The sequence below is a fragment of the Anomaloglossus baeobatrachus genome, chromosome 3 (genome assembly GCF_048569485.1).
Source record: "Anomaloglossus baeobatrachus isolate aAnoBae1 chromosome 3, aAnoBae1.hap1, whole genome shotgun sequence".
In the NCBI taxonomy this organism is placed as follows: Eukaryota; Metazoa; Chordata; class Amphibia; order Anura; family Aromobatidae; genus Anomaloglossus; species Anomaloglossus baeobatrachus.
Window position 1 is genome coordinate 670,989,450 of NC_134355.1, and position 27,907 is coordinate 671,017,356.

The 27,907-nt window shown below is 45.1% G+C and overlaps 1 protein-coding gene across 1 annotated transcript; it reads left to right on the top strand.

Annotated features, from left to right (window-relative positions):
- The first annotated feature begins 1,918 nt into the window (after positions 1-1,918).
- On the top strand, positions 1,919-26,533 carry LOC142295741 (interleukin-17A-like). The gene is made up of 3 exons (XM_075338833.1): positions 1,919-1,973; positions 17,278-17,480; positions 25,344-26,533. Exons 1-3 carry the CDS (start codon positions 1,941-1,943, stop codon positions 25,552-25,554), a joined length of 447 nt encoding a protein of 148 aa, XP_075194948.1. The 5' UTR covers positions 1,919-1,940; the 3' UTR covers positions 25,555-26,533.
- Positions 26,534-27,907: the final 1,374 nt, after the last annotated feature.

The following is a 27,907-nucleotide window of genomic DNA, read 5'->3' on the forward strand; positions in this document are numbered from 1 at the left end:
ACTGTCTGATCTAATACTGGAGTTACCAGGGGTCCTGATGTAAGAAGAGGCTGAAGATACTGCTATTCACCCTTTCTAGAAGATCCAATACTGGAGAACTATGAGTCATGTGGTAAGAAGAGGCTGCTCACACTACTGCCTAGTCTGATTTAATACTGGTGTTACCAGGTGTACAGGTATAAGAAGAGGCTGCTCACACTGCTGTCCACTGTCTGATCTAATACTGGAGTTACAAGGGGTCTTGATGTAAGAAGAGGCTGAAGATACTGCTATTCCCCCTAATAGATCCAATACTGGAGAACTAGGGGTCCTGAGGTAAGAAGAGGCTGCTCACACTACTGCCTAGTCTGATTTAATACTGGTGTTACCAGGTGTACAGGTATAAGAAGAGGCTGCTCACACTGCTGTCCACTGTCTGATCTAATACTGGAGTTACAAGGGGTCCTGATGTAAGAAGAGGCTGAAGATACTGCTATTCACCCTAATAGATCCAATACTGGATAACTATGAGTCATGAGGTAAGAAGAGGCTGCTCACACTACTGCCCACAGTCTGATTTAATACTGGTGCTACCAGGTGTACAGGTGTAAGAAGCGGCTGCTCACACTGCTGTCCACTGTCTGATCTAATACTGGAGTTACTAGGGGTCCTGATGTAAGAAGAGACTGAAGATACTGCTATTCACCCTTTCTAATAGATTCTATGCTGGAGAACTAGGGGTCCTGAGGTAAGAAGAGGCTGCTCACAGTCTGATCTAATACTGGTATAACCAGGTGTGCAGATGTAAGAAGAGGCTGAACACACTACTGCCCACAGTCTGATCTAATACTGGTGCTACCAGGTGTACAGATGTAAGAAGAGGCTGCTCACACTGCTGTCCACCATTTTTAACAGATCTAATGTTTGAGAACTAAGAGTCCTGAAGTAAGAAGGGGCTGCTCACACTATGGTTCACTGTCCGATCTACTTCTGAACTTACCAGGGATGCTGATGTAAGAAAAGGCTGCTCACACTCCTGTCCACCCTTGCTAACAGATCTAATACTAGAGAACTAGGGGTCCTGAGGTAAGAGTCTGCTAACACTGCAGCCCAGTCTGATCTATTGGTGGAGATAAAAGGGGTGCTGATGTAAGAAGAGGATGCTCACACTGCTGTCCACCCTTTCTAACAGATCTAATACTTGAAAACTAGGGGTCCTGAGGAAAGAAGAGGCTGCTAACACTGTGGTCCACAGTCTGATCTAATACTAGTGTTACCAGGAATGCTGATGTAAGAAGAGGCTGATCACACTGCTGTCCACCCTAACGGATCTAATGCTGGAGAACTAGGGGTCTAGAGGTAAGAAGAGACTGCTCACACTGCAGTTCATAGTCTAATGAATTAGTAGCAGTACCAGGGGTGCTGATGTAAGAAGAGGCTGCTCACACTGCTGCCCACCCTAACAGATCTAATACTAGAGAACTAGGGGGTCCTGAGGTAATAGTCTGGTAACACTGTGGCCCACAGTCTGATCTATTAATGGAGATACCAAGGGTGCTGATGTAAGAAGATGCTGGATATACTGCTGTTGATCCAGTCTGTTTGCTGTAATACTGGATTGTACACAATTATCTTACAAAATGCTCTGAAGCCGAATCTAGAGCAAAGCAATGTCAAGTGGAAAAAGTGTTGAAGTAGCAATTTAATTTTCCTTCTTTGCAGTGGAAATGAAAGATGTCTTCATTGTAGTCTGTTAGTGGTGGCTTTTGAGGTAAATGTGTTATATTTGCTGAGCATTTTGCATGATTACTGCATCGATAGCCTAACCTCAGATGTATCTGTGACCAGTCAAGTGCACGCTGAAGCCACATGAAGAAAGGTGTGGCCTCCCCAGATTTATAATACAGCCACAGGTTCCTAGTATCACCCCAAACATCGGCTGCCCGACACCAGTCACGAGGATGAGGCAGATGAGCAACTGGCTAAGGTGGCAGGTAATATATAGGCCGTTTTTTTACTTATGCATTAGGATTATTCCATTTTGGATTTTGTATTATTTGTCATTTTATATTTTTACTTTTTTTTTTTTTTTTAATTTTCTGGCCACAATGCAAATATTTAGATTTATTTTTTTAAGAGGCATTTGCAAATTTATACTTATTTATATATTTGTACATTACAAAAAATTCCTTTATGGTGTATAGTATTCCACTGAACTACTAGAGTATTTTTTTCCCTTTTTTATGGTGACTTATGCTACAACAAAACATTGTATTTAGAATGATTGATGTCTCAAGGCTTCTCCTTACCTTTTTCACGTTTTATAGCTTCTTGCTTTCTGCCCAGGAATCCTCTAATTTAGAAAAAAATATATATGATTTTTTTAAATCAGGGGATTCTGAAGTAACAGAGGGATGATCCTATTCTGGACCTCCACCCATAACCCAGAGTGGAGAGCAGGTACAGAGGTTTTTTTTGAAGATCCGTAAAAAACCTTCTCAAAAACGCTTGGAAAATATAGTAATAATTATATTATTATTGATTATTATTATTAGTATTATTATTATTAAAAAAATAATAGCAATTTTCCAAACGTTTTTAGAAGGTTAATTTAATTTTAATTAAAAAAAAATAAAAATATATTAATAATATTATAAATGTAAAATATATAATAAAAAAAATTATAATATATATATATATATTATATATAAATCTAATCTATAAAGCTGAGTATGTATGTATGTATGTGTGTGTGTGTGTGTGTATGTATGTATGTATGTGTGTGTATGTATGTATGTATGTATGTATGTATGTATGTATGTATGTGTGTGTGTGTGTGTGTGTGTGTGTGTGTGTGTGTATGTATGTATGTATGTATGTATGTATGTATGTATGTATGTGTGTGTGTGTGTGTGTATGTCCGCTAAAGGAATCCACCCCGTCGCATTTACAATCATGAAATTTTGCACAGACACCCCATGTGAATCAGGGAACGTCATAGACTATGTTTGGGCGGGAAAATATAACCCCGCGCTTTACAGTTACTCTCCAAAAAAAAAGCCTCCATTAAACTAAATGTAGCTGGGAGCTATAGACTATTGATAGCAGCTGTCAGCGGTTGCTATAGGAACAAAATAAACTGTTAGTATAAGAAGCTTGTGTGTGAGGGAATATGTCGTCGGTGGGGGAACGGATTGAGAGAGACAGAGACACATGCAGACACAGCCCTGGAAAGAGACAGCCCTGGAAAGAGACAGACGGGGAAAGAGAGAGACAGAAAGACACACACATAGAGACAGACACAGAGATAGAGACAGATAGACTGATACAAATACAGAGAGATAGAGACAGACAGACAGAGACATAGACAGACAAGGAAAGAGACAGACAGACAGCGACACACAGACAGAAACTGGGAGAGAGACAGTTACTATCCCGGGCAACGCCCGGGCACTACAGCTAATATATATATATATTATATATATACACAGTATTATTATAATTATTATTTATTTATAGTATTTATAGTATATACAGTACACACAAAGAGTTTTCTTTATTTTCATGACTCTGAAAATTGTAGATTCACATTGAAGGCATCAAAACTATGAATTAACACATGTGGAATGAAATCCTTAACAAAAAAGTGTGAAACAACTGAAAATATATCTTATATTCTAGGTTCTTCACAGTAGCCACCTTTTGCTTTGATTACTGCTTTGCACACTCTTGGAATTCTCTTAATGAGCTTCAAGAGGTAGTCACCGGAAATGGTTTTCACTTCACAGGATTGCCCTGTCAGGTTTAATAAGTGGGATTTCTTGCCTTATAAATGGGGTTGGGACCATCAGTTGTGTTGTGCAGACGTCTGGTGGAGACACAGCTGATAGTTCTACTGAACAGACTGTTAGAATTTGTATTATGGCAAGAAAAAAACTGCTAAGTAAAGAAAAACGAGTGGCCATCATTACTTTAAGAAATGAAAGTCAGCCAGTACGAAAAGTTGGGAAAACATTGAAAGTGTCCCCAAGTGCAGTAGGAAAAACCATCAATCGCTACAAAGAAACTGGCACACATGAGGACCGCCCCAGGAAAGGAAGACCAAGAGTCACCTCTGCTGCGGAGGATAAGTTTATCCGAGTCACCAGCCTCAGAAATGGCAGGTTAACAGCAGCTCAGATTAAAGACAAGGTCAATGCCACACAGAGTTCTAGCAGCAGACACATCTCGAGAACAACTGCTAAGAGGAGACTTTGTGCAGCAGGCCTTCATGGTAAAATAGCTGCTAGGAAACCACTGCTAAGGACAGGCAACAAGCAGAAGAGACTTGTTTGGGCTAAAGAACACAAGGAATGGACATTAGACCAGTGGAAATCTGTGCTTTGGTCTGATGAGTCCAAATTTGAGATCTTTGGATCCAACCACCGTGTCTTTGTGTGACGCAGAAAAGGCGAACGGATGGACTCTACATGGCTGGTTCCCACCGTGAAGCATGGAGGAGGAGGTGTGATGGTGTGGGGGTGCTTTGCTGGTGACACTGTTGGGGATTTATTCAAAATTGAAGGCATATAGAACCAGCATGGCTACCACAGCATCTTGCAGTGGCATGCTATTCCATCCGGTTTGCGTTTAGTTGGACCGTCATTTATTTTTCAACAGGACAATGACCCCAAACATCCCTCCAGGCTGTGTAAGGGCTATTTAACTAAGAAGGAGAGTGATGGGGTGCTACGCCAGATGACCTGGCCTCCACAGTCACCAGACCTGAACCCAATCGAGATGGTTTGGGGTGAATTGGACCGCAGAGTGAAGGCAAAAGGGCCAACAAGTGCTAAGCATTTCTGGGAACTCCTTCAAGACTGTTGGAAAACCATTTGCGGTGACTACGTCTTGAAGCTCATCAAGAGAATGCCAAGAGTGTGCAAAGCAGTAATCAAAGCCAAAGGTGGCTACTTTGAAGAACCTAGAATGAGACATATTTTCAGTTGTTTCACACTTTAAGTATTTCATTCCACATGCGTTAATTAATAGGTTTGATGCCTTCAATGTGAATCTACTAATTTATATATTCTATAATATATATATATATATATATATATATATATATATTCTATAATATATATATATATATATATATTCTATAATATATATATATATATATATATTCTATAATATATATATATATATATATATTCTATAATATATATATATATATATATATATTCTATAATATATATATATATATATATTCTATAATATATATATATATATATATATATATAGATACACACATACACATACATACACACACATACACACACATATATATGTATATATGTATATATATATAATTATATATTATGTATACTAATATATATATACTTTACATTTTTATATATTATATTTGATTATATATTTTTTTTTATAATCTGATTTTTATATATATATATATATATATATATATATATAATTAAAAACCTAAAAAAATAAACGTAATTATTATATATATTTTCTTTATTGAAATTAAAAACCTTCTAAAACGCTTGGAAAGTTGCTATTTTTTATTAATAATAATAATAATAATAATATAAATAAAATAAAAATATATATATAAAAATTTTATTTTTTTACTTCAGTAATTTACTTTTTTTCTGAAGTGGTTTTGAATAACAGTGGTAGACAAAAAGAAAAAAAGGTGCATGTTGCTTTTACAAAGAGGGTCTTGATGGAATCTGCTTCAAACTTGGCACTATACATTCAAAACACTTTGAGAAAAACTCTTCAAAAACTTTTAAGGGAAAAAACTCCTCCAAAGAAGGAATGTTTTCCTGAATCGGTTTCTGCTTGAAAAAGTTGCCGCTTTTGAAGACCTTAGAAAACGTACTCTGGGGGATCTCCACACTTTATATATACCATTGAAGTTAGCGGCTATTGTGCAATACTTCATTTGTCCTGCGGTTGTGCTGTAGAGAAATACAACACTTGATACTAGGTTTTTTTCACGGGTTATATCTGTTCTCAGCAGTAATATCTAAAAGGGTTAAGTCCTTTATTTAGGCAGAGGTGACAGATGTGTCCAGTGTGGCTCTTTGCAAGAGGACTGGCTCTGAGGACACCTAATTCAGAAAAAATGGTGTCCAAAAATATATATTGGGTTTACTGCTTTTTTTTTTTCTTTGAAAAACAGATGGCAGTAGAATGCCTTGCTTGCTTTGTTGACAGTGTATTATTATGAACTCATTGATAGTTTTTCCAGCATTGCCACAAAGCAAGATGTGGCCTGCATTAACACCCCCCCCACCCAACCAAATTATAGCTTTTGTGCTTTTATTTACCTTTGTTACTTCTTTCTTCTAAGCTACATGCGCACGCTGCTTTATTTCCTGCTTTTTTGGCTGCAGTTTTGTCAGCAGAACTTTCTGACATTTGACTTCCCAGCAAAGTCTATGAGAAGTCAGATTTGTCATGCGCACATTGCAGTTTGTCAGCGTTTTTTTGTCAAAAGTTTGTGACAAAAAAAATGCAGCATGTTCATTCTTCGGCTACATGCGCACGCTGCTTTTTTTCCTGCTTTTTTGCTGCTTTTTTGGCTGCAGTTTTGTCAGCAGAACTTTCTGACATCTGACTTCCCAGCAAAGTCTATGAGAAGTCAGATTTGTCATGCGCACACTGCAGTTTATTTGTCAGCGTTTTTTTTGTCAAAAGTTTGTGACAAAAAAAATGCAGCATGTTCATTCTTCCTGCGTTTTTGTCAACATTTGTCACCCATTGAAATCAATGAGGGCATCAAAAACGCAGGAAAAATGCATGCTAATCAAAAGTGGTGCATTTTACCTGCCTTTTACCTGCGTTTTTGCTAGCAAAAACGCAGGTGATTTGTCAGGAAGTGAGGTCAGGCAAGTGGTCCCGTCCCGTCCTCCACGTGTTCCCCGAAGTACCGCTGTCCCCAGGGGAGATGATGTGGAGGACGGGGACTATCAGCAGCGGCAACGAGAGGGGGATGGACATTGGCAGCTGAAAACATTGATTTGTCCCTCTTGCTGCTGCCGCCGCCGCTGATAGTCCCGTCCTCCCCGTGTTCCCCGAAGTACCGCGGTCCCCGCACAGGGGAGATGATGGACCCCTCTCACCGCCACCGCCGCCGCCGCTGACAGTCCCGGGCTCCACGCTCCTGCCGCCGGCCGGCTCCACGCTCCTGCCGCCGGCCGGCTCCACGCTCCTGCCGCCGGCCGGCTCCACGCTCCTGCCGCTGGCTCCACGATCCTGCCGCCGGCTCCACGCTGTAGCGCGATCAGCTGAGCTGTCAGAGGTTACTCGCGGCCACCGCTGGATCCAGTGACAGCGGGTAACCTCGGTGACAACTCAGCTGATCGCGCTATTGTCTTCATTAGCTGCATGGAGGTGACCGGAGCGGCGGTGTCTGCTGCTTCTCCGGTCACCTGCATGCAGCAGAGCTGGATGCGGCGCTGGAGCATGCTGGATTACGCCGGACAAGGAGGGCTTTGTCGGGGTTAATAAATTGGTAATGAGGGAATGTGTTTGTGTTTTTTATTTCTAATAAAGGATTTTTTCGGGTGTGTGTGTTTATTTACTGTAATTTACAGATTAATCATGGAAGGTGTCTCATAGACGCCTGACATGATTAATCTAGGACTTATTGGCAGCTATGGGCTGCCAATAACTCCTTATTACCCCGATTTGCCAATGCACCAGGGTAAATCGGGAAGAGCCGGGTACAGTCCCAGAACTGTCGCATCTAATGTATGCGGCAATTCTGGGCGGCTGTTGGCTGATATTGTTAGGGTGGGGGGGCTCCCCATAACGTGGAGCTCCCCATCCTGAGAATACCAGCCTTCAGCCGTATGGCTTTATCTGGCTGGTTTTAAAATTGGGGGGGACCGCACGCCGTTTTTTTTAATTATTTATTTATTTCTAATTTTTTTTTTTCCAATTCAACAAGCTTTATGGGCTTGTTTGAACTGAAAAATACATGAAACAATTGTTGACAAAACTGCAGCCAAAAACGCACCAAAAAAGCAGCAAAAATGCACCAAAAAAGCACCTACATTTTTTGTGACATTTCCAGGCTCTCTCTGACAAGGTGCAGTTTTGGCTGCAGTTTTGGCTGCAGTTTGTGAACACGAAAAAGAAGCAGCGTGCGCATGTAGCCTTCCTGCGTTTTTGTCAACATTTGTCACCCATTGAAATCAATGAGGGCATCAAAAACGCAGGAAAAATGCACGCTAATCAAAAGTGGTGCATTTTACCTGCCTTTTACCTGCGTTTTTGGTACCAAAAACGCAGGTGATTTGTCAGGAAGTGAGGTAACAGGCAAGTGGTCCCGTCCTCCACGTGTTCCCGTCCCGTCCCGTCCTCCACGTGTTCCCCGAAGTACCGCTGTCCCCAGCTCAATGTTTTCAGTTGCCAATGTCCATCCCCCTCTCGCTGCTGCCGCCGCTGATAGTCCCGTCCTCCACATTATCTCCCCTGTGCGTGCACGCTGGGGACAGCGGTACTTCGGGGAACACGTGGAGGATGGGACTATCAGCGGCGGCAGCGAGAGGGGGATGGACATTGGCAGTGGAAAACATTGATTTTTCCCTCTCGCTGCCGCCGCCGCTGACAGTCCCGTCCTTCACGTGTTCCCCGAAGTACCACTGTCCCCAGCGTGCACGCACAGGGGAGATGATGTGAAGGACGGGACTATCAGTGGCGGCGGCAGCGAGAGGGAAAAATCAATGTTTTCCGCTGCCAATGTCCATCCCCCTCTCGCTGCCGCCGCTGATAGTCCCGTCCTCCACGCTCCTGTCAGCTCCACGCAGTAGCGCGATCAGCTGAGCTGTCACTGAGGTTACTCGCGGCCACCGCTGGATTCAGGTAACCTCACTGACAGCTCAGCTGATCGCGCAGCTGTCTTCAGTTGCTGCGTGGAGGTGACAGGAGCGGCGGTGTCTGCTGCTTCTACGGTCACCTCCATGCAGCAGAGCTGGAAGCGACGCTGGACCATCCTGGAGTACGCCGGACATGGAGGGCTTTTTGGGGCTTATTAAATGGGAGAACGAGGGAATTTGTTTGTGTTTTTTATTTCTAATAAAGAATTTTTTCAGGTGTGTGTTTATTTACTGTAACTTACAGATTAATCATGGAAGGTATCTCAGGGAGACGCCTTACATGATTAATCTAGGACTTATTGGCAGCTATGGGCTGCCAATAACTCCTTATTACCCCGATTTGCCAACGCACCAGGGCAAATCGGGAAGAGCCGGGTACTGTCCCAGAACAGCCGCATCTAATGGATGCGGCCATTCTGGGCGGCTGCTAACTGATATTGTTAGACTGGGGGACTCCCCATAACGTGGAGCTCCCCATCCTGAGAATACCAGCCTTCAGCCGTATGGCTTTATCTGGCTGGCATTAAAATTGGGGGGGACCGCACGCCAGTTTTTTTTAATTATTTATTTATTTCTAATTATTTTTTTTTCCAATTTAACAAGCTTTATGGGCTTGTTTGAACTGAAAAATACATGAAACAATTGTTGACAAAACTGCAGCCAAAAACGCACCAAAAAAGCAGCAAAAACGCACCAAAAAAGCACCTACATTTTTTGTGACATTTCCAGGCTCTCTCTGACAAGGTGCAGTTTTGGCTGCAGTTTGTGAACACGAAAAAGAAGCAGCGTGCGCATGTACCCTAAGAATCAGAACGTTTCTAATTTTTAATTTTATCAACATACTCATATGAGGGTTTGTCTTTTGCGGGATGAGTTGTAGTTTAGAAGTCAACATTGTGTTCACACTTTATATATTTATAATGTTCTGAAAAAAACTGAAAATAATTCTAAGTGCAGAGAAAATGGCTAATTAAACAAAATCTCAATACTGTTTTTTTTTTTTTAGATTTGCATTGGTATAAAAAAAAAAGTTTGTACAAAGTTTTGCTTTGCGTCACCATTTTCTGAGAACTCTCACGGGTTTTTTGTTTCTTTTTTTTTTTTTCAATGTGTCGACTTTAAGTTTGTTACATCTTTTAAACTTTTTTTTATATCTTACTCTATCTATATATAGTAAATATATTACTATATTTTATATATTTTCTTACTCTATATATATAAAATATATTTTTACATATTTTAAAAAAATAAAGAGAGAAATAGATACACATACTGAGCGAGTAAAACACACACATGTACTGATTATATATACTCATATATATATATATATATATATATATATATATACAGGGCCGTATTTACTATTAGGCACCCGTGGTCCGGTGCCTAGGGCGGCAGATTGTGAGGGGCGGCACCTTCTGGCAGCAAAAAAAAAAAAAAAAATTTATTTTTTTTTTTTTTTTTTTTTACATTTTTTTTTTTGTGGCCGCTGAGCACAGGGAGCTGATTGACCCCGGAACTGCCGGCGCCTGCACTTCCGGGGTCACAGGCGCGCGCCAATCAGCTCCTTCCTCTGTGCTGCGTCCACTGCTGTGTGGACGTCACATGCAGAGCTCACAGCAGGACGCCGTGGAGGACGCCGTGATGGAAGCCGGTGTCAGAAGAGGATACTCACGTGAGCCAGGAAGATGGCGGCGGGCACTGGAGCAGGTAAGTGGATTCATAAGGAGCGTGGGAGTGTCTCTAATGCAGACCAGAGATCTGCGCATGCGGGGGGGGGAGGCGGCAAAGGCAGATACTGGAGGGAGGCAGAGGCTGAGACTGGGGGGAGGCTGGAGGGAGGCAGAGGCTGAGACTGGGGGGAGGCTGGAGGAAGGCAGAGGCTGAGACTGGGGGGAGGCTGGAGGTAGGCAGAGGCTGAGACTGGAGGGAGGCAGTGGCTGAGACTGGGGGGAGGCTGGAGGGAGGCAGAGGCTGAGACTGGAGAGAGGCAGAGGCTGAGACTGGGGGGAGGCTGGAGGGAGGCAGAGGCTGAGACTGGAGGGAGGCAGAGGCTGAGACTGTGGGGAGGCTGGAGGGAGGCAGAGGCTGAGACTGGGGGAGGCTGGAGGGAGGCAGAGGCAGAGACTGGGGGGGAGGCTGGAGGGAGGCAGAGTCAGAGACTGGGGGGAGGCTGGAGGGAGGCAGAGGCAGAGACTGGGGGAGGCTGGAGGGAGGCAGAGGCTGAGACTGGAGGGAGGCTGAGACTGGGGGGAGGCTGGAGGGAGACTGAGGCTGAGACTGGGGGGAGGCTGGAGGGAGGCTGAGGCTGAGACTGGAGGGAGGCTGAGGCTGAGACTGGGGGGAGGCTGGAGGGAGGCAGAGGCAGAGACTGGGGGAGGCTGGAGGGAGGCAGAGGCAGAGACTGGGGGGAGGCTGGAGGGAGGCTGAGGCTGAGACTGGAGGGAGGCTGAGGCTGAGACTTGAGGGAGGCAGAGGCTGAGACTGGAGGGAGGCTGAGACTGGGGGGAGGCTGGAGGGAGACTGAGGCTGAGACTGGGGGGAGGCTGGAGGGAGGCTGAGGCTGAGACTGGAGGGAGGCTGAGGCTGAGACTGGGGGGAGGCTGGAGGGAGGCAGAGGCAGAGACTGGGGGGAGGTTGGAGGGAGGCAGAGGCAGAGACTGGGGGGAGGCTGGAGGGAGGCTGAGGCTGAGACTGGAGGGAGGCTGAGGCTGAGACTTGAGGGAGGCTGAGGCTGAGACTGGAGGGAGGCTGGAGGGAGGCTGAGGCGGAGACTGGGGCAGGCTGAGGCTGGGGGGAGGCAAAGGCTGAGACTGGGGAAGAGAGGCTGATGCTGAGGGAAGATAGAGGCTGATGCTGGGGGAGAGAGGCTGATGCTGGGGGAGTGGGAGAGAGGGGCTAATGCTAGAGACAGAGGACAAGGGATGAGGGATAGTGCAATGACAAAATCGATTGGGTGGGGGGAGTGTAAGGACTCAGAATAAGAGGGGGCAGCATTGGGAGCTCATTGTGAAGAAGGGGCAGCATGTGTGGGATCAGTATGGAGTGGAGCAATGTAGGGGAGTCAATATCAAGAGTGGGGTAGTGTGTGTGTGGGGGGTCTCAGCATAAGCGTTAGTGTGGTGGTCTTAGCATGAGTGGGGCAACATGAAGGTCTCATTATGGAAAAGAGGAAGGCAGCATTAGGAGCTCATGGAGAGGGACAGCATGCATGGGACATTGTGAAAAGGGGGCAGCATGCATGGGACACTGAGGAGGGGGCAGCATGCATGAGACATTGTGAGGAGGGGGCAGCATGCATGGGACATTGTGAGAAGGGGGCAGCATGCATGGGACACTGAGGAGGGGGCAGCATGCATGAGACATTGTGAGGAGGGAGCAGCATGCATGGGACATTGTGAGGAAGGAGCAGCATGCATGGGACATTGTGAGGAGGGAGCATCAAGCATGAGACATTGTGCGGAGGGAGCAGCATGCATGGGACATTGTGAGGAGGGAGCAGCATGCATGGGACATTGTGAGGCGGGAGCAGCATACATGAGACATTATGAGGAGGGGGCAGCATGCATGAGACATTGTGAGGAGGGAGCAGCATTCATGGGACATTGTGAGGAGGGAGCAGCATACATGAGACATTGTGAGGAGGGGGCAGCATGCATGAGACATTGTGAGGAGGGAGCAGCATGCATGGGACATTGTGAGGAGGGGCAGCATGCATGGGACATTGTGAGGAGGGAGCAGCATGCATGGGACATTGTGAAGAGGGGGAAGCATGCATGGGACATTGTGAGGAGAGAGCAGCATGCATGGGACATTGTGAGGAGGGGGCAGCATGCATGGGACATTGTGAGGAGGGGGCAGCATGCATGGGACATTGTGAGGAGGGGGCAGCATGCATGGGACATTGTGAGGAGGGGGCAGCATGCAAGGGACATTGTGAGGAGGGGGCAGCATGCAAGGGACATTGTGAGGAGGGAGCAGCATGCATGGGACATTGTGAGGAGGGGGCAGCATGCATGGGACATTGTGAGGAGGGGGCAGCATGCAAGGGACATTGTGAGGAGGGGGCAGCATTCATGGGACATTGTGAGGAGGGGGCAGCATGCATGGGACATTGTGAGGCGGGGGCAGCTTGCATGGGACATTGTGAGGAGGGAGCAGCATGCATGGGACATTGTGACGAGGGAGCAGCATGCATGGGACATGGTGAGGAGGGGGCAGCATGCATGGGACATTGTGAGGAGGGGGCAGCATGCATGGGACATTGTGAGGAGGGAGCAGCATGCATGGGACATTGTGAGGCGGGGGCAGCATGCATGGGACATTGTGAGGAGGGGGCAGCATGCATGGGACATTGTGAGGAGGGGGCAGCATGCATGGGACATTGTGAGGAGGGGGAAGCATGCATGGGACATTGTCCTCACATCATGCTGCTCCCTCCTCACAATGTACAGATCATATTTCATAATCGATGAAGGTGTGGTGGATATACAGTAGTTTATAAGGGAGGGCAGTGTGGTGTTTATTAGGGGCAGTGTCACAGTCACAGTATATAAGTGGGGACGGTGTGGTGGGAATATTTTATACTCATGCATGGGACATTGTGAGGAGGGAGCAGCATGCATGGGACATTGTGAAGAGGGGGCAGCATGCATGGGACATTGTGAGGAGAGAGCAGCATGCATGGGACATTGTGAGGAGGGGGCAGCATGCATGGGACATTGTGAGGAGGGGGCAGCATGCATGGGACATTGTGAGGAGGGGGCAGCATGCATGGGACATTGTGAGGAGGGGGCAGCATGCATGGGACATTGTGAGGAGGGGGCAGCATGCAAGGGACATTGTGAGGAGGGAGCAGCATGCATGGGACATTGTGAGGGGGCAGCATGCATGGGACATTGTGAGGAGGGGGCAGCATGCAAGGGACATTGTGAGGAGGGGGCAGCATTCATGGGACATTGTGAGGAGGGGGCAGCATGCATGGGACATTGTGAGGCGGGGGCAGCTTGCATGGGACATTGTGAGGAGGGAGCAGCATGCATGAGACATTGTGACGAGGGAGCAGCATGCATGGGACATTGTGAGGAGGGGGCAGCATGCATGGGACATTGTGAGGAGGGGGCAGCATGCATGGGACATTGTGAGGAGGGAGCAGCATGCATGGGACATTGTGAGGCGGGGGCAGCATGCATGGGACATTGTGAGGAGGGGGCAGCATGCATGGGACATTGTGAGGAGGGGGCAGCATGCATGGGACATTGTGAGGAGGGGGCAGCATGCATGGGACATTGTCCTCACATCATGCTGCTCCCTCCTCACAATGTACAGATCATATTTCATAATCGAGGAAGGTGTGGTGGATATACAGTAGTTTATAAGGGAGGGCAGTGTGGTGTTTATTAGGGGCAGTGTCACAGTCACAGTATATAAGTGGGGACGGTGTGGTGGGAATATTTTATACTCATGCTATGTTTTGATGTGCCTGTGGTGATTCCCATTGGGGGGGGGTTCGTTTCTTATTGATACTTTTTAAAGTGTGCTACAGAGTAGATCTGCCTTAAACAGATGTCGTGTGCGAAAACTCAGTTTTACGTTGTCACTAAGGGGCGCGACCACTTAAAGTGCCTAGGGCAGCACGAAGGCAAAATACAGCCCTGTATATATATAATGAGTAAAAGAGAGCGAGAGACACACACCATATATATATATATATTATATATATATATATATATATATATACATATATATATTTATATTTATATTTATATTATATATATTTTCCTCTATTATTTTTTTTTTTTTCCCTCTTAGGCCTCCGACACACATCTGTGCCGCCGGTACGTTTCTGGTACGTTTTTGCACGTACCGGCGGCACGGAGACACGTACACCAATGCTACCCTACGTTTTCCAACACACTCGACATGTCAGTTTTTCGCCGGCATCACGCAGGCACGGACCCGCTAAAGTCAATGGGTCCGTTCCTGTACGGACGGCACACGTAGCATGTCCGTGTGCTACACGCACCGTTCATGTGCGTTTTTTAGTGAGCGATGTCAGTCAATTTTTTATGTGGTTGTCAGTCAATTTCCCTTTTTTTCTGTGGTTGTCAGTCAATATCCCTTTGTCGGTTGGTCTGTATCTCCCCGTCTCATACTCACCGATCCCCGATCACCAGCGCGGCGATGAACAGCTGTGCAAAAGCTATGGCGGCTTTAACTATTTTGAAAATGCTGGCCACTCATTATTCAATCTACTATTCCCTGCTTCCCTCGCCCACCGTCGCCTATGATTGGTTGCAGTCAGACACGCCCCCACGCTGAGTGACAGGTGACTCACTGCAAACAATCACAGCAGCCGGTGGCCACGTCTATATTGTGCAGTAAAATAAATAAATAATTTTAAAAACCGGCATTGCAGTCCCCCCCCCCCCCCCCATTTTCATACCAGCCAGGGTAAAGCCATACGGCAGGAGGCTGGTATTGTTAGGATGGGGGGCTCCGCATTATGGGGAGCCCACCACCCTATCAGCCAGCAGCTACCCGGAAAAGCCGCATCCATTAGATGCGACAGTTCCGGGACTCTACCCGACTCTTCCCGAACTGCCCTGGTGCAGAGGCAATTGGGGTAATAAGGAGTTAATGGCAGCAGCCCATAGCTGCCAATAAGTCCTAGGTTAATCATGGCAGCCGTCTCCCCAAGATAACTTCCATGATTAACCTGTTATTAAAAGTAAATAAAACACACAAAAACAAATAAACCTTTATTTAGAATAATAAACACAAACAAACACCCTCGTTCACCAATGTAATAAAACCAAAAAACCCCTCCTTGTCCGCCGTAATCCATGGATGTCCCACGACACTCTCAGCTCTGCTACTGTACATGAAGGTGACAGGAGCGGCCACACACAATGACCGCTATCACCTCCAAGCAGCAACTGAAGTGAGCCGTGCGACCACCGCTCACGTCACTCAGGTTACTCGCGGCCACCGCTGGATCCTCCACCTGTGATAGCGAGTCGCCCAAGTGACTGAAGTGAGCCGCGCGATCACCGCTGACATCAGTCAGGTTACTCATGGCCACCGCTGGATCCTCCAACTGTGACAGCGAATCGCCCAAGTGAGCTGAAGTGAAGTGAGCTGCGCGATCAGCGATGAAGTTACAGGTGAGTTGCGGTGTCGGGTGGGTGACTCCAGCTAGCCGCGGGTAGCCTGAGTGACGTCAGAGCTAATGTCGCCGCTAACTTCAGATACTCAGGGGATTAGCGGACACCGGTGGTCCATCACGGATGTCCACTAATCAGGACGCCCCACACAGACAGAGCCGTGGTATGACAATGAAGTTGGGTGAGGTTCACCAGAGTTCATTCTCATCGCTCGTCTCCGTCTGTGTCGGCTATCAGTGGGTATGTAGCAACGACATTGTACAACACACACCAATCAACACATACGGACACCACACGGGCATTCCACAGGCACACACGGCAAGCATACGCCATCACACGGATGTCACACGTACCGGAGAAACGCCCATAAAGAACGGAACACGGACCCGAAAAACAAAACGTGAGACACGTACGTTTTTTATGCGGAAGTGTATCGGAGGCCTTAGGGTGTATATAGCAATCGCTAATTCTATACACTGCGATACATGGCAGCTATGGGAGCATTCAACAGATCATGTCCCCCCCCCCCTCAACTGTCATGATGCCCCATCAGCCGCCTGCGATTGCATTGATAGCAGCATTTAAACTATTAAACAGCAGCGATCAGAGCGAGCCCTGGTCGCTGCTGTCACAGGAAGACGTCCACTACTTAAATGGGGAGCTGACAGCCCACATCACAAAAAATACGTAACATCATTAAAATGACATATTTTGGGGGTATTTTGAAAGTTTGAGTATTTAGTGCTGCACCCTTTGCTGAAATGTACTACTTAAAAGACTGTACGTGGGCTGTTATGTGGAAATTTCAAGTGTAGTCCAGGTAGGCTATCCTGTCCTTACTAAAGAAGATATAGAGTAAGAATAACTTTATGATCAGTAGGGGTCCGACCGCTAAGAACCCTCCTAGCTCTGAGCATGTGGCTTTGAAATAGCCCAGAAGAATAGAGATGTGGCCACGTGTGGTCAACAGCCCCCATTTATTGTCTATGGAACTGGCAGAGATAGTTGGGCTATCTTTGGTAGGCCACAAAGATGAAAAGGTTGTTTGCACGCTCGGCACCGCTCCATTCTAGTAGGCCATTTCAAAACCACATGCTCAGGGCCAGGAGGGTTTCCAGCAGTCAGACCCCCAGTGATCAAGGTAGAAGGTTTTCTTGCATCCACAGAATAGGTAGTAAGATTGGAATAAGAACGAGAGTTTCTAACTGGAGTAAAGTCTTAACCTTTCACCATTTCTGTAGGTTGCCATCACCATTATGGCTCTGGTACTCATCCCGCACCCCATAGATGGTGCCAAGAATCCCGATAAAAAGAAAACATGCTTCAGAAATAAGAAAGGCGTAAACTACATCCAGGTGCGAGTGGACAAAGCCGTCAACCGCCAAGTGGACGTTAGCGAAATCAGAAGCTTCCCGCAAAGAAACATTGTGCCCTTTCGATATAAGTAAGCGATAAACATAATGAACGGTATAAACTTCTATTTTTACGTAATCAACTGCATAATACTAACAATAAAATTATACATTTATAGTGATAAAATACAATAATGAAGAAAAGAGAAATGTAAATTCCATCAGTATTTGGGGACCGCTTGTTGCCTCCATCCTCTGTATTCTGTAACCGTCCATCGCCTCCATCCTCCGTATTCGGTGACCGCCCGTCTCCTCCATCCTCAGTATTCGGTGACTTCCTGTCGCCGCCATCCTTAGTATTTGGTGACTGCCTGTTGCCTCCGGCCTCAGTATTCAGTGACCTCCCGTCTGTTCCGTCCTCAGTATTCGGTGACCACCCGTCGCTTCCATCCGCAGTATTTGGTTACCGCCCGTCTCCTCCATCCTCAGTATTCGGTAATCGCCCATTGTCTCCATCCTCAGTATTCAGTGACCGCATATTACCTCGGTCCTCAGTATCCGGTAGCCGCCCGTCACCTCTAACCTCATTATTCAGTACGCCTGTCATCTCTATAACTTCTCTCTTGTACACAGTTTATGAAAGACCTCGGCAGGAGGTTGTTCCAAACATCTTGGAGCCCTGACCCCCAATCTTCTGTGTATGAGGCTTGTGCGGATCCTTATGTCTTTATCCCAGACAGACAGATGATGTGAGATCAGGGCTCTGAGGTCAGATCATCACCTCCAGGACTCCTTGTTCTTAATGACATTGGCTGGATGTTTTGGGGGTCGTTGTCCAAATGCAGAATAAATGTGGAGCCAGATGGCTCCTGATGGTATTACATGATGGATATATATCTGCCTATACAGTTAGGTCCACAAATATTTGGACAGTGACACAATTTTGGCGAGTTGGGCTCTGCATGCCACCACATTAAATTTGAAATGAAATCTCTACAACAGAATTCAAGTGCAGATTGTAACGTTTAATTTGAAGGTTTGAACAAAAATATCTGATAGAAATTGTAGGAATTGTCACATTTCTTTACAAACACTCCACATTTTAGGAGGTCAAAAGTAATTGGACAAATAAACCAAACCCAAACAAAATATTTTTATTTTCAATATTTTGTTGCGAATCCTTTGGAGGCAATCACTGCCTTAAGTCTGGAACCCATGGACATCACCAAACGCTGGGTTTCCTCCTTCTTAATGCTTTGCCAGGCCTTTACAGCCACAGCCTTCAGGTCTTGCTTGTTTGTGGGTCTTTCCGTCTTAAGTCTGGATTTGAGCAAGTGAAATGCATGCTCAATTGGGTTAAGATCTGGTGATTGACTTGGCCATTGCAGAATCTTCCACTTTTTTGCACTCATGAACTCCTGGGTAGCTTTGGCTGTATGCTTGGGGTCATTGTCCATCTGTACTATGAAGCGCCGTCCGATCAACTTTGCGGCATTTGGCTGAATCTGGGCTGAAAGTATATCCCGGTACACTTCAGAATTCATCCGGCTACTCTTGTCTTCTGTTATGTCATCAATAAACACAAGTGACCCAGTGCCATTGAAAGCCATGCATTCCCATGCCATCACGTTGCCTCCACCATGTTTTACAGAGGATGTGGTGTGCCTTGGATCATGTGCCGTTCCCTTTCTCCTCCAAACTTTTTTCTTCCCATCATTCTGGTACAGGTTGATCTTTGTCTCATCTGTCCATAGAATACTTTTCCAGAACTGAGCTGGCTTCATGAGGTGTTTTTCAGCAAATTTAACTCTGGCCTGTCTATTTTTGGAATTGATGAATGGTTTGCATCTAGATGTGAACCCTTTGTATTTACTTTCATGGAGTCTTCTCTTTACTGTTGACTTAGAGACAGATACACCTACTTCACTGAGAGTGTTCTGGACTTCAGTTGATGTTGTGAACGGGTTCTTCTTCACCAAAGAAAGTATGCGGCGATCATCCACCACTGTTGTCATCCGTGGACGCCCAGGCCTTTTTGATTTCCCAAGCTCACCAGTCAATTCCTTTTTTCTCAGAATGTACCCGACTGTTGATTTTGCTACTCCAAGCATGTCTGCTATCTCTCTGATGGATTTTTTCTTTTTTTTCAGCCTCAGGATGTTCTGCTTCACCTCAATTGAGAGTTCCTTAGACCGCATGTTGTCTGGTCACAGCAACAGCTTCCAAATGCAAAACCACACACCTGTAATCAACCCCAGACCTTTTAACTACTTCATTGATTACAGGTTAACGAGGGAGACGCCTTCAGAGTTAATTGCAGCCCTTAGAGTCCCTTGTCCAATTACTTTTGGTCCCTTGAAAAAGAGGAGGCTATGCATTACAGAGCTATGATTCCTAAACCCTTTCTCCGATTTGGATGTGAAAACTCTCATATTGCAGCTGGGAGTGTGCACTTTCAGCCCATATTATATATATATAATTGTATTTCTGAACATGTTTTTGTAAACAGCTAAAATAACAAAACTTGTGTCACTGTCCAAATATTTCTGGACCTAACTGTATCTCTTTGAAGTCACCATTAATCCGGATTAAATTGAATCGCCTATCCTTGTTTCCATGTAGAAGGCATGACTTTTTGGCCTAACTTCTGTCCATAAAGATCACTTTTAGGCTATGTGTCCACGCTGCGGAAAATGCGCAGATTTTGCCGCGGATTTCTCGTGGAAAAGCCGCGGATTTCCCGAAAATCTGCAGCACAGGTACTTCCCAGCCATTTCTATGGCATTTTGGAAATGCTGTGCCCATGCTGCGGATTTTTCCGCTGCGGATTTCGTGCGGATTTTGGTCCGGAAAAATCTGCAACATGTCAATTATTGTTGCGGATTTTCATCCGGATTTTGCCTTTACAATTGGGGGGGGGGGGAAATAAAAAAAAAAAAATCGCAAAATCCACATCAAAATCGGCATCAAATCCACACCTGCGGATTTTGCGGGAAAGCTGCGGATTTTGATGCAGAAAAATCCGCAGCTACATTCTCCCGTGGACACATAGCCTTAGACCTATCTCTGAATAGTAAATTTTTGTAGCTGGATCTCACTGGTTTCGGTCATTTCTGAGCTGATGGCACTGCTGGACAGCTCACAATTTATAAAAGGGAAACTATCATTAAGTATCTTACATTAGTGGCACTTTGTTTCTTCAGCCAACTGCTGCACCAACAGTACTCATCCGTTCAGATTTCAAGATGCTTTATCAAAAGAGCTGGAGCAGCACATCTCACAAGCCAAGTCTGCTTTGCTGATGCAGTATAACTACTTTGCGTCTTGTTGCTGTGCACACTCTTGCCATTGACCTGCGACATGAATCTGTCTTCCACAACCTCACCTTTGTAGACGCTTGTCTGTTCCTTTCCCAGTTTTAAGCCTCTTACACATCAGTTTCTGTTTCAGTTAACAAGTGTTTACATCTACATAAGAAAGGAACGATCATAATCTCCTGCATAGTATACTGCACCTGACTACAATCCTACAAAATCCAGGATTTCGTACAAGTGTACCTAGAAGACTGACCTTTTTAAGGCAAAGAGCAGTCCTCAAATATTAATGTGATTTAGATTTCTCTTGTTCTCGTAGTTTGCATTTATTCATTTATAAATTACTAATAACAATTGGGTTTTCTTTCTTAGATTAATTGTATATTAGTATTTACTGAAAATATATAGTTAGAATTCTAAAATGTAAATATCAACACTTTTATAAGCAAACATGGTGTTTTAATATACAGTGTGTCCACCCATATCCTGTTCACCGCCATTAACTTGAGAACGGCGGCAGCTATAGGCATAGAAGTGGTGTCTAGGTATAGTAAAGTAACCATGCGTTACGCAATGAAACCACCTATAGTGCCACCTGGTGGAAAACAACGGAGGTAGCATTTTTATTTCAAAAAGAGAACGAGATAGAGGAAAAAAAGTGAATTACAAAGTTGTAGAGCATCATCAATTCAATACGAATCGACACCTTGCATACAGAAATGCTATGATTAGAACGTGTAAAACTCACAAGGCTGCGGATGTGAAGCGATACCTCATGGAGACCTTCCTACAAGTCATTGGGTATGGTGGCTGTGTGGAGTGGCCTCCACTCACCTGACCTGACCCCATTGCACTTCTTTCTGTGAGGTCACATCAAACAGCAGGTGTATGCGACCCACTGAACGAGAATTTCGCTTAATCCTTGTGGCGAACTACAAGACCCAGGAGGACGACGATGGAACAGAAGGTAAGCATAATACGTGTACCTTCCGTTCCATCGCTGGCCTCCTGGGTCCCGTAATTCGCCGCTCCAGGCAGTGTATCGGTAACAATCAGCGACGAGGCAGGAACTTCACCTGTAAGACACTACTGAAAGGCAGCGTGCTGGCCAATCAGAGGCTCCTGCCTTTGACGCCAGCGCTCTGGGTGCGGAAGTTCCTCCCTCGTCGTCATGGTTACCCGACACACAGCCCGTGCTAGAGAACAGCAAGTCGCAGCAGGCCGGCGATGGAACGGAAGGTAAGGTGAGCCTAATATGTGAGCGTGTGAGTTTGTACGTGTGTGGAATGACAGAATAGGGGACCAGGATGGGACATTTAACAAGTGGTGGAAGGAATTGTCTGCATTGCAATGATTTCCTATGGGAAATTTTGCTTTGCTGAATGAGTAACTTGATTAACAAGCACAATCCCAGAACGGATTGTTCTCGTTAACCAAGGTTCTGTACACTTTATTATTGTTGATTTTCCCTGTAACTTAGGCTGGCAACAAGGGGAATTGCGATAAGTGTGGCATAGTTTGTTGGTCTACAATTGTTACAGGATAACTAAAAAATTACCAACAGCCCTAAAAGGTTTGCAAGAATTTTTTTTTCTAAAAATACAGTATATACAGTGCCTTGTGAAAGTATTCAGGCCCCCCCCCCTGAATTTTTCAACCTTTTCCCACATTTCAGGCTTCAAACATACCGTATTTTTCGGACTATAAGACGCACCGGACCATAAGACGCACCCTGGTTTTAGAGGACAAAAATATAGGAAAATTAATTTAAGCAAAAAATGTGGTCATGACACACTGTTATGGGGCGAGGATCTGCTGCTGACACTGTATGTGAGTAATAAAAAAAACAAAAAACGGCATGCGGTTTATTCAATTTTGATAACCAGCCAAAATAAAGTCTCACAGCTGGGGGGCTGGTATTCTGAGGCTGGGAAGACTCACATTATTGGGAGCCACCCAAGCCTAAAAATATCAGCCAGAAGCCGCCCAGAATTGCTGCATCCATTAGATGCGACAGTCCTGGGACTTTTCACAGCTCATCTCGATTGCCCTGATGCGGTGGCAATCGGGATAATAAGGAGTTAATGGCAACAGCCCATAGCTGCCACTAAGTCCTAGCTTAGTGATGGCAGGAGTCTATGAGACACCCCCTCATCACTAAGCTGTAAGTGAAAGTAAGTAAACACAAACACAAAAATCCTTTATTTGAAATAAGACAAAAAAAACACCCTCTTTCACCACTTTATTAACCCCTAAACACCCAGGTCCGACAATCCACACGATGTCCCACGACGCATCCAGCTCTGCTACATCTGACAATCACAGAGAGCGGCCATAGAGCACGACCGCTCTGAGGGTCAGGCCGCAAGTGAAGTAAGCCACCGGGATCAGATGGTGGCTCCAGCTGTCACCGCACATCACCTGACTGAAGTCACCGCGGATCTTGCGCTCACTTCAGCCGTGGCCGGATTTGCGGTAACAGTTGGAGTCACCGCTGTATACTCACCTCTCCTCACTTCACGCAGCATCGCTCGCTTCCTGTCAGCTGACCTGTGTGGAGCCGTGTGTACAGGCATGACGTCATCGCTGTGCTCATCGCTCTCCACACACAGCAGCTGGCAAAGACAGGAGGACACCGCGATGCTGCAGGGGAATGGTGAGCGTACCATACTTATTCACTGCCCCCCCACGCCGGCTCCAGGGCTGAGAGATGATGGGCGGGATGATGAGTGTGCATATCAAATGAGCGGGCCCACATGGTCACGGCTGGCGCTGCTACAGCCTCCTCCTGCCTCCGATGACCCGCTGCACCACCACCGCACCCGCCTTCATCCACTCCACCACTACCACCACACCGCAGCCATCGGACTATAAGATGCACCCCCTACTTTCCCACAAAATTTTGGGGAAAAAAAGTCAGTCTTATAGTCCGAAAAATACGGTAGATAAAACTTTTAAATGTTCTGGTGAAGAAATCAACAAGTGGGACACAATTGTGAAGATGAACGAAATGTATTGCTTATTTTAAACTTTTTTAAAAAATAAACTGAAAATTGGGGCGTGCAATATTATTCATCCCCTTTAAGTTAATACTTTGCAGCGCCCCCTTTTGCTGTGATTACAGCTGCAGTCGCTTGGGGTATGTGTCTATCAGTTTTGCTCATGGAGAGGCTGAAATTCTCGCCCATTCTTCCTTAGTAAACAGCTGGAGCTGAGTGAGGTTGGATGGAGTTGTTTGTGAACAGCAGTTTTCAGCTCTTTCCACAGATTCTCGATTGGGTTCAGGTCTGGACTGTGACTTGGCCATTCTAACACCTGGATACGTTTATTTGTGAACCATTCCATTGTAGATTTTGCTTTATGTTTTGGCTCATTGTCTTGTTGGAAGACAAATCTCCGTCCCAGTCTCAGGTCTTTTGCAGACTCCAACAGGTTTTCTTCAAGAATGGTCCTGTATTTGGCTCCATCCATCTTCCCATCAATTTGAACCATCTTCCCTGTCCCTGCTGAAGAAAAGCAGACCCAAACCATGATGCTGCCACCACGTTTGACAGTGGGGATGGTGTATTCAGGGTGATGAGCTGTGTTGCTTTTACACCAAACATTGTATGGCATTGTGCCAAAAAAGTTCAATTTTTGGTTTCATCTGACCAGAGCACCTTCTTCCTCATGTTTGGTGTCTCCCAGGTGGCTTGTGGCAAACTTTAAACAACACTTTTTATGGATATCTTTGAGAAATGGCTTTCTTCTTGCCACTCCTCCATAAAGGCCAGAATTGTGCAGTGTACGACTGATTGTTGTCCTATGGGCAGACTCTCCCACCTCAGCTGTAGATCTCTGCAGATCATCCAGAGTGATCATGGGCCTCTTGGCTGCATCTCTGATCAGTCTTCTCCTTGTGTGAGATGAAGGTTTGGATGGACGGCCGGGTCTTGGTAGATTTGCAGTGGTATGATACTCCTCCCATTTCAATATGATCACTTGCACAGTGCTCCTTGGGATGTTTAAAGTTGTGTAAATCTTTTTGTAACCAAATTCGGCTTTAAACGTCTCCACAACAGTATCACAGACCTGCCTGATGTGTTCCTTGGTCTTCATGATGCTCTCTGTGCTTTATACAGAACACTGAGACTATCACAGAGCAGGGGCATTTATACGGAGACTTGATTACACACAGGGGCTTATATTTATCATCAACAGTCATTTAGGACAACATTGGATCATTCAGAGATCCTCAATGAACTTCTGGAGTGAGTTTGCTGCACTGGAAATAAAGGGAATGAATAATATTGCACGCCCCAAATTTTAGGGTTTTTTTTTTAAAGAAAAGTTCAAAATAAGCAATAAATTGTGTCCCACTTGTGGTTGATTCTTCACCATAACATTAAAATGTTTATCTACCTGAAGCCTGAAATGTGGGAAAAGGTAGAAAAATTCAAGGGGGACGAATAATTTTGCAAGGCACTGTAAATAAACAAATATATACACATACATACACAATAGTGGTACTTTGGATTACACTTTTTTTGTTTCATAGATACATTATTATTTCTTGTTAATTGAGCAAAAACATGGAAAAGATTAAAACTAGATAATAAATGTAAATACATTGTATTCTAAAAATCTCTTTAATTTTCGTAGGCACATTATGAACCCCCAAGGGTATCCTGAGCGGATTATGGAGGTGGTTTGCTCTAATAAATGTATGGGCAATGAAATGAATGTGGCTCAGATTAAAAGGAACATCCCTTACCTGAAGAGAGAGGGGGACCTACTGGTGCTGGGGGAGATGGCGGTGACGGTGGGCTGCACGTGCGTCTACCCCGAAGTGAGGGAACAGCAGAAGACATGATCTTCGGAGATCACACCATGAAGGACATTGCTGCACATTGGGCCCTCGGAGCGTGGATGGGAGGAGGCTGTAGATTAGGAGACTGGACACCGCTCGTATACAGCATTTATATATTTAACCCTTTAGCATGCATTGCTGCCATATCTTCTCACACACTGACAACGCTAGGATTTAAAGGGATTGTCCAGAGTTGGAAAAACAGCCCCGACTATATACAGTGGAATCTTGGTTTAAGAGTAACTTGGTTTGAGAGCGTTTTGCAAGACAAGCAAAGCTTTTTACAAATGTGTAACTTTGTTTAAGAGCAATGCTTTGCAATAAGAGCAAATCCTCACCGTGCACACGTCCGGTTCTGTCCTTTCACCGCCCTCTGGAGGTAACTTTGTCCACATGTACTGTATACAGTATACAGTACAGTATATACTATATAACAGTTCTATCAATTTGCATTTTTGGATACAGAATTGTACGCTTTCGGCTAACCAGTGCAGCACATCGCTTGTACTGTACCTCCCGCACACCAACAATTCTATTGGAAGCTAATGTGCAGTTTGCTTTATGCTTTTTACTGTACAGTATGTTGTATTAGTGACTGTAATAATTTTATATGAATACAGGACATTATTTTGTATGACTAATAAGTTATTATAAATACAGTAAATATTGGTGGGTTGTGGAACGAATTATCTGCATTTCAATTATTTCCTATGGGAAAATTCGCTTTGATATAAGAGTAACGCTCCTGGAACCAATTATGTTCGTAATCCAAGGTTCCACTGTAAATGGTAGCCAAAGGTCACCTAATTTATTCTGGTAACTCATCACTTACCGCTGGATAGGCAATACAATAAACGCTAGATGGGTGGAGACCCAATTTTGCATAAAATGCAATAACAGGTGACCAAAATGGTAGTTATAAATAGCTCGAGACGCAAAAAAATAAGCCGTCACTGAGCCCCATATACCAGAAAAATGAGCTCTATGGGGGGGGGGGTAAGAAGAAAAAAAAAAATCGCCCAGTGTTTATTTTTATTGCAGTTTTCCATACAAGTAGCTATATATGCCCAATGTTGAGAGTTGGAGTTACAACTTTACCAATCTGATTTCTTATAAGATTTGTAATGAACCCGTGCCATCAACCAGCAGTGATGTTACACCGCCTCCTAGTGGACAAAGGTGGTATTTTCGATTTCCTCACATGAATGAAAAGTTTCTCTAAACATAAGATCAGATGTAAACTATGATCTCCTCTAGATTATTAACAGTGCATCCATTCTCCATTAACACTTTGTGTGCTACTGAAATAGCAGGGGCCATGTGTAATGTGATCAGCGACCTCTGTAATGTATATTTATTACTATTAAACATTGGTACTACCTATGCTATGGATTTTTTATTTTTTTTGCCAGGACTTAAAGAATGGTAGCAGACATCAGGACATTACACGTTTCTTCAGTCACAGATCAGAAATTGGCAACACTTTACTGTCAAAAAGTACAGGGAATAACGAGGTATGGGCACTGAGGATGCCAAGCCACTCGCCAGATGGAGCACAAGGCCGTATAGGATATGTGCATGAGACCGGCCAACCACGTATAAAACCTGGCAAGGGGCCGACTGACACTGGCTCAGCAGCTGCTCCCGAAGGAAAGCACCAAATTACCCAGTTAGGAGATGGACATTCATAAAGGGGTTAAGTGAACACTCATCTTGCTAATCTCCCTCTGCTCTCAGTACAATAGTCAACTTTTTGCCTCCTTTTGGTTAGGCAATTCATTTCAGAAAGGGGAAAAAGAAGGAAATAGGGAAAGAGCACATAAAGGAGAGTGTGAATGGAAAGAGCGCTTAAAAGGAAAGAGGGAAAGGAAAAGAAGGGAATTTTGTTTACTTACCGTAAATTCCTTTTCTTCTAGCTCCTATTGGGAGACCCAGACAATTGGGTGTATAGCTTCTGCCTCTGGAGGCCACACAAAGTAATTACACTTTAAAAAGTGTAACCCCTCCCCTCTGCTATACACCCTCCCGTGCATCACGGGCCCCTCAGTTTTGGTGCCAAAGCAGGAAGGAGGAAACTTATAAATTGGTCTAAGGTAAATTCAATCCGAAGGATGTTCGGAGAACTGAAACCATGAACCAAAGAACAATTCAACATGAACAACATGTGTACACAAAAGAACAACAGCCCGAAGGGAACAGGGGCGGGTGCTGGGTCTCCCAATAGGAGCTAGAAGAAAAGGAATTTATGGTAAGTAAACAAAATTCCCTTCTTCTTTGTCGCTCCATTGGGAGACCCAGACAATTGGGATGTCCAAAAGCAATCCCTGGGTGGGTAACAGAATACCTCGATAAAAAG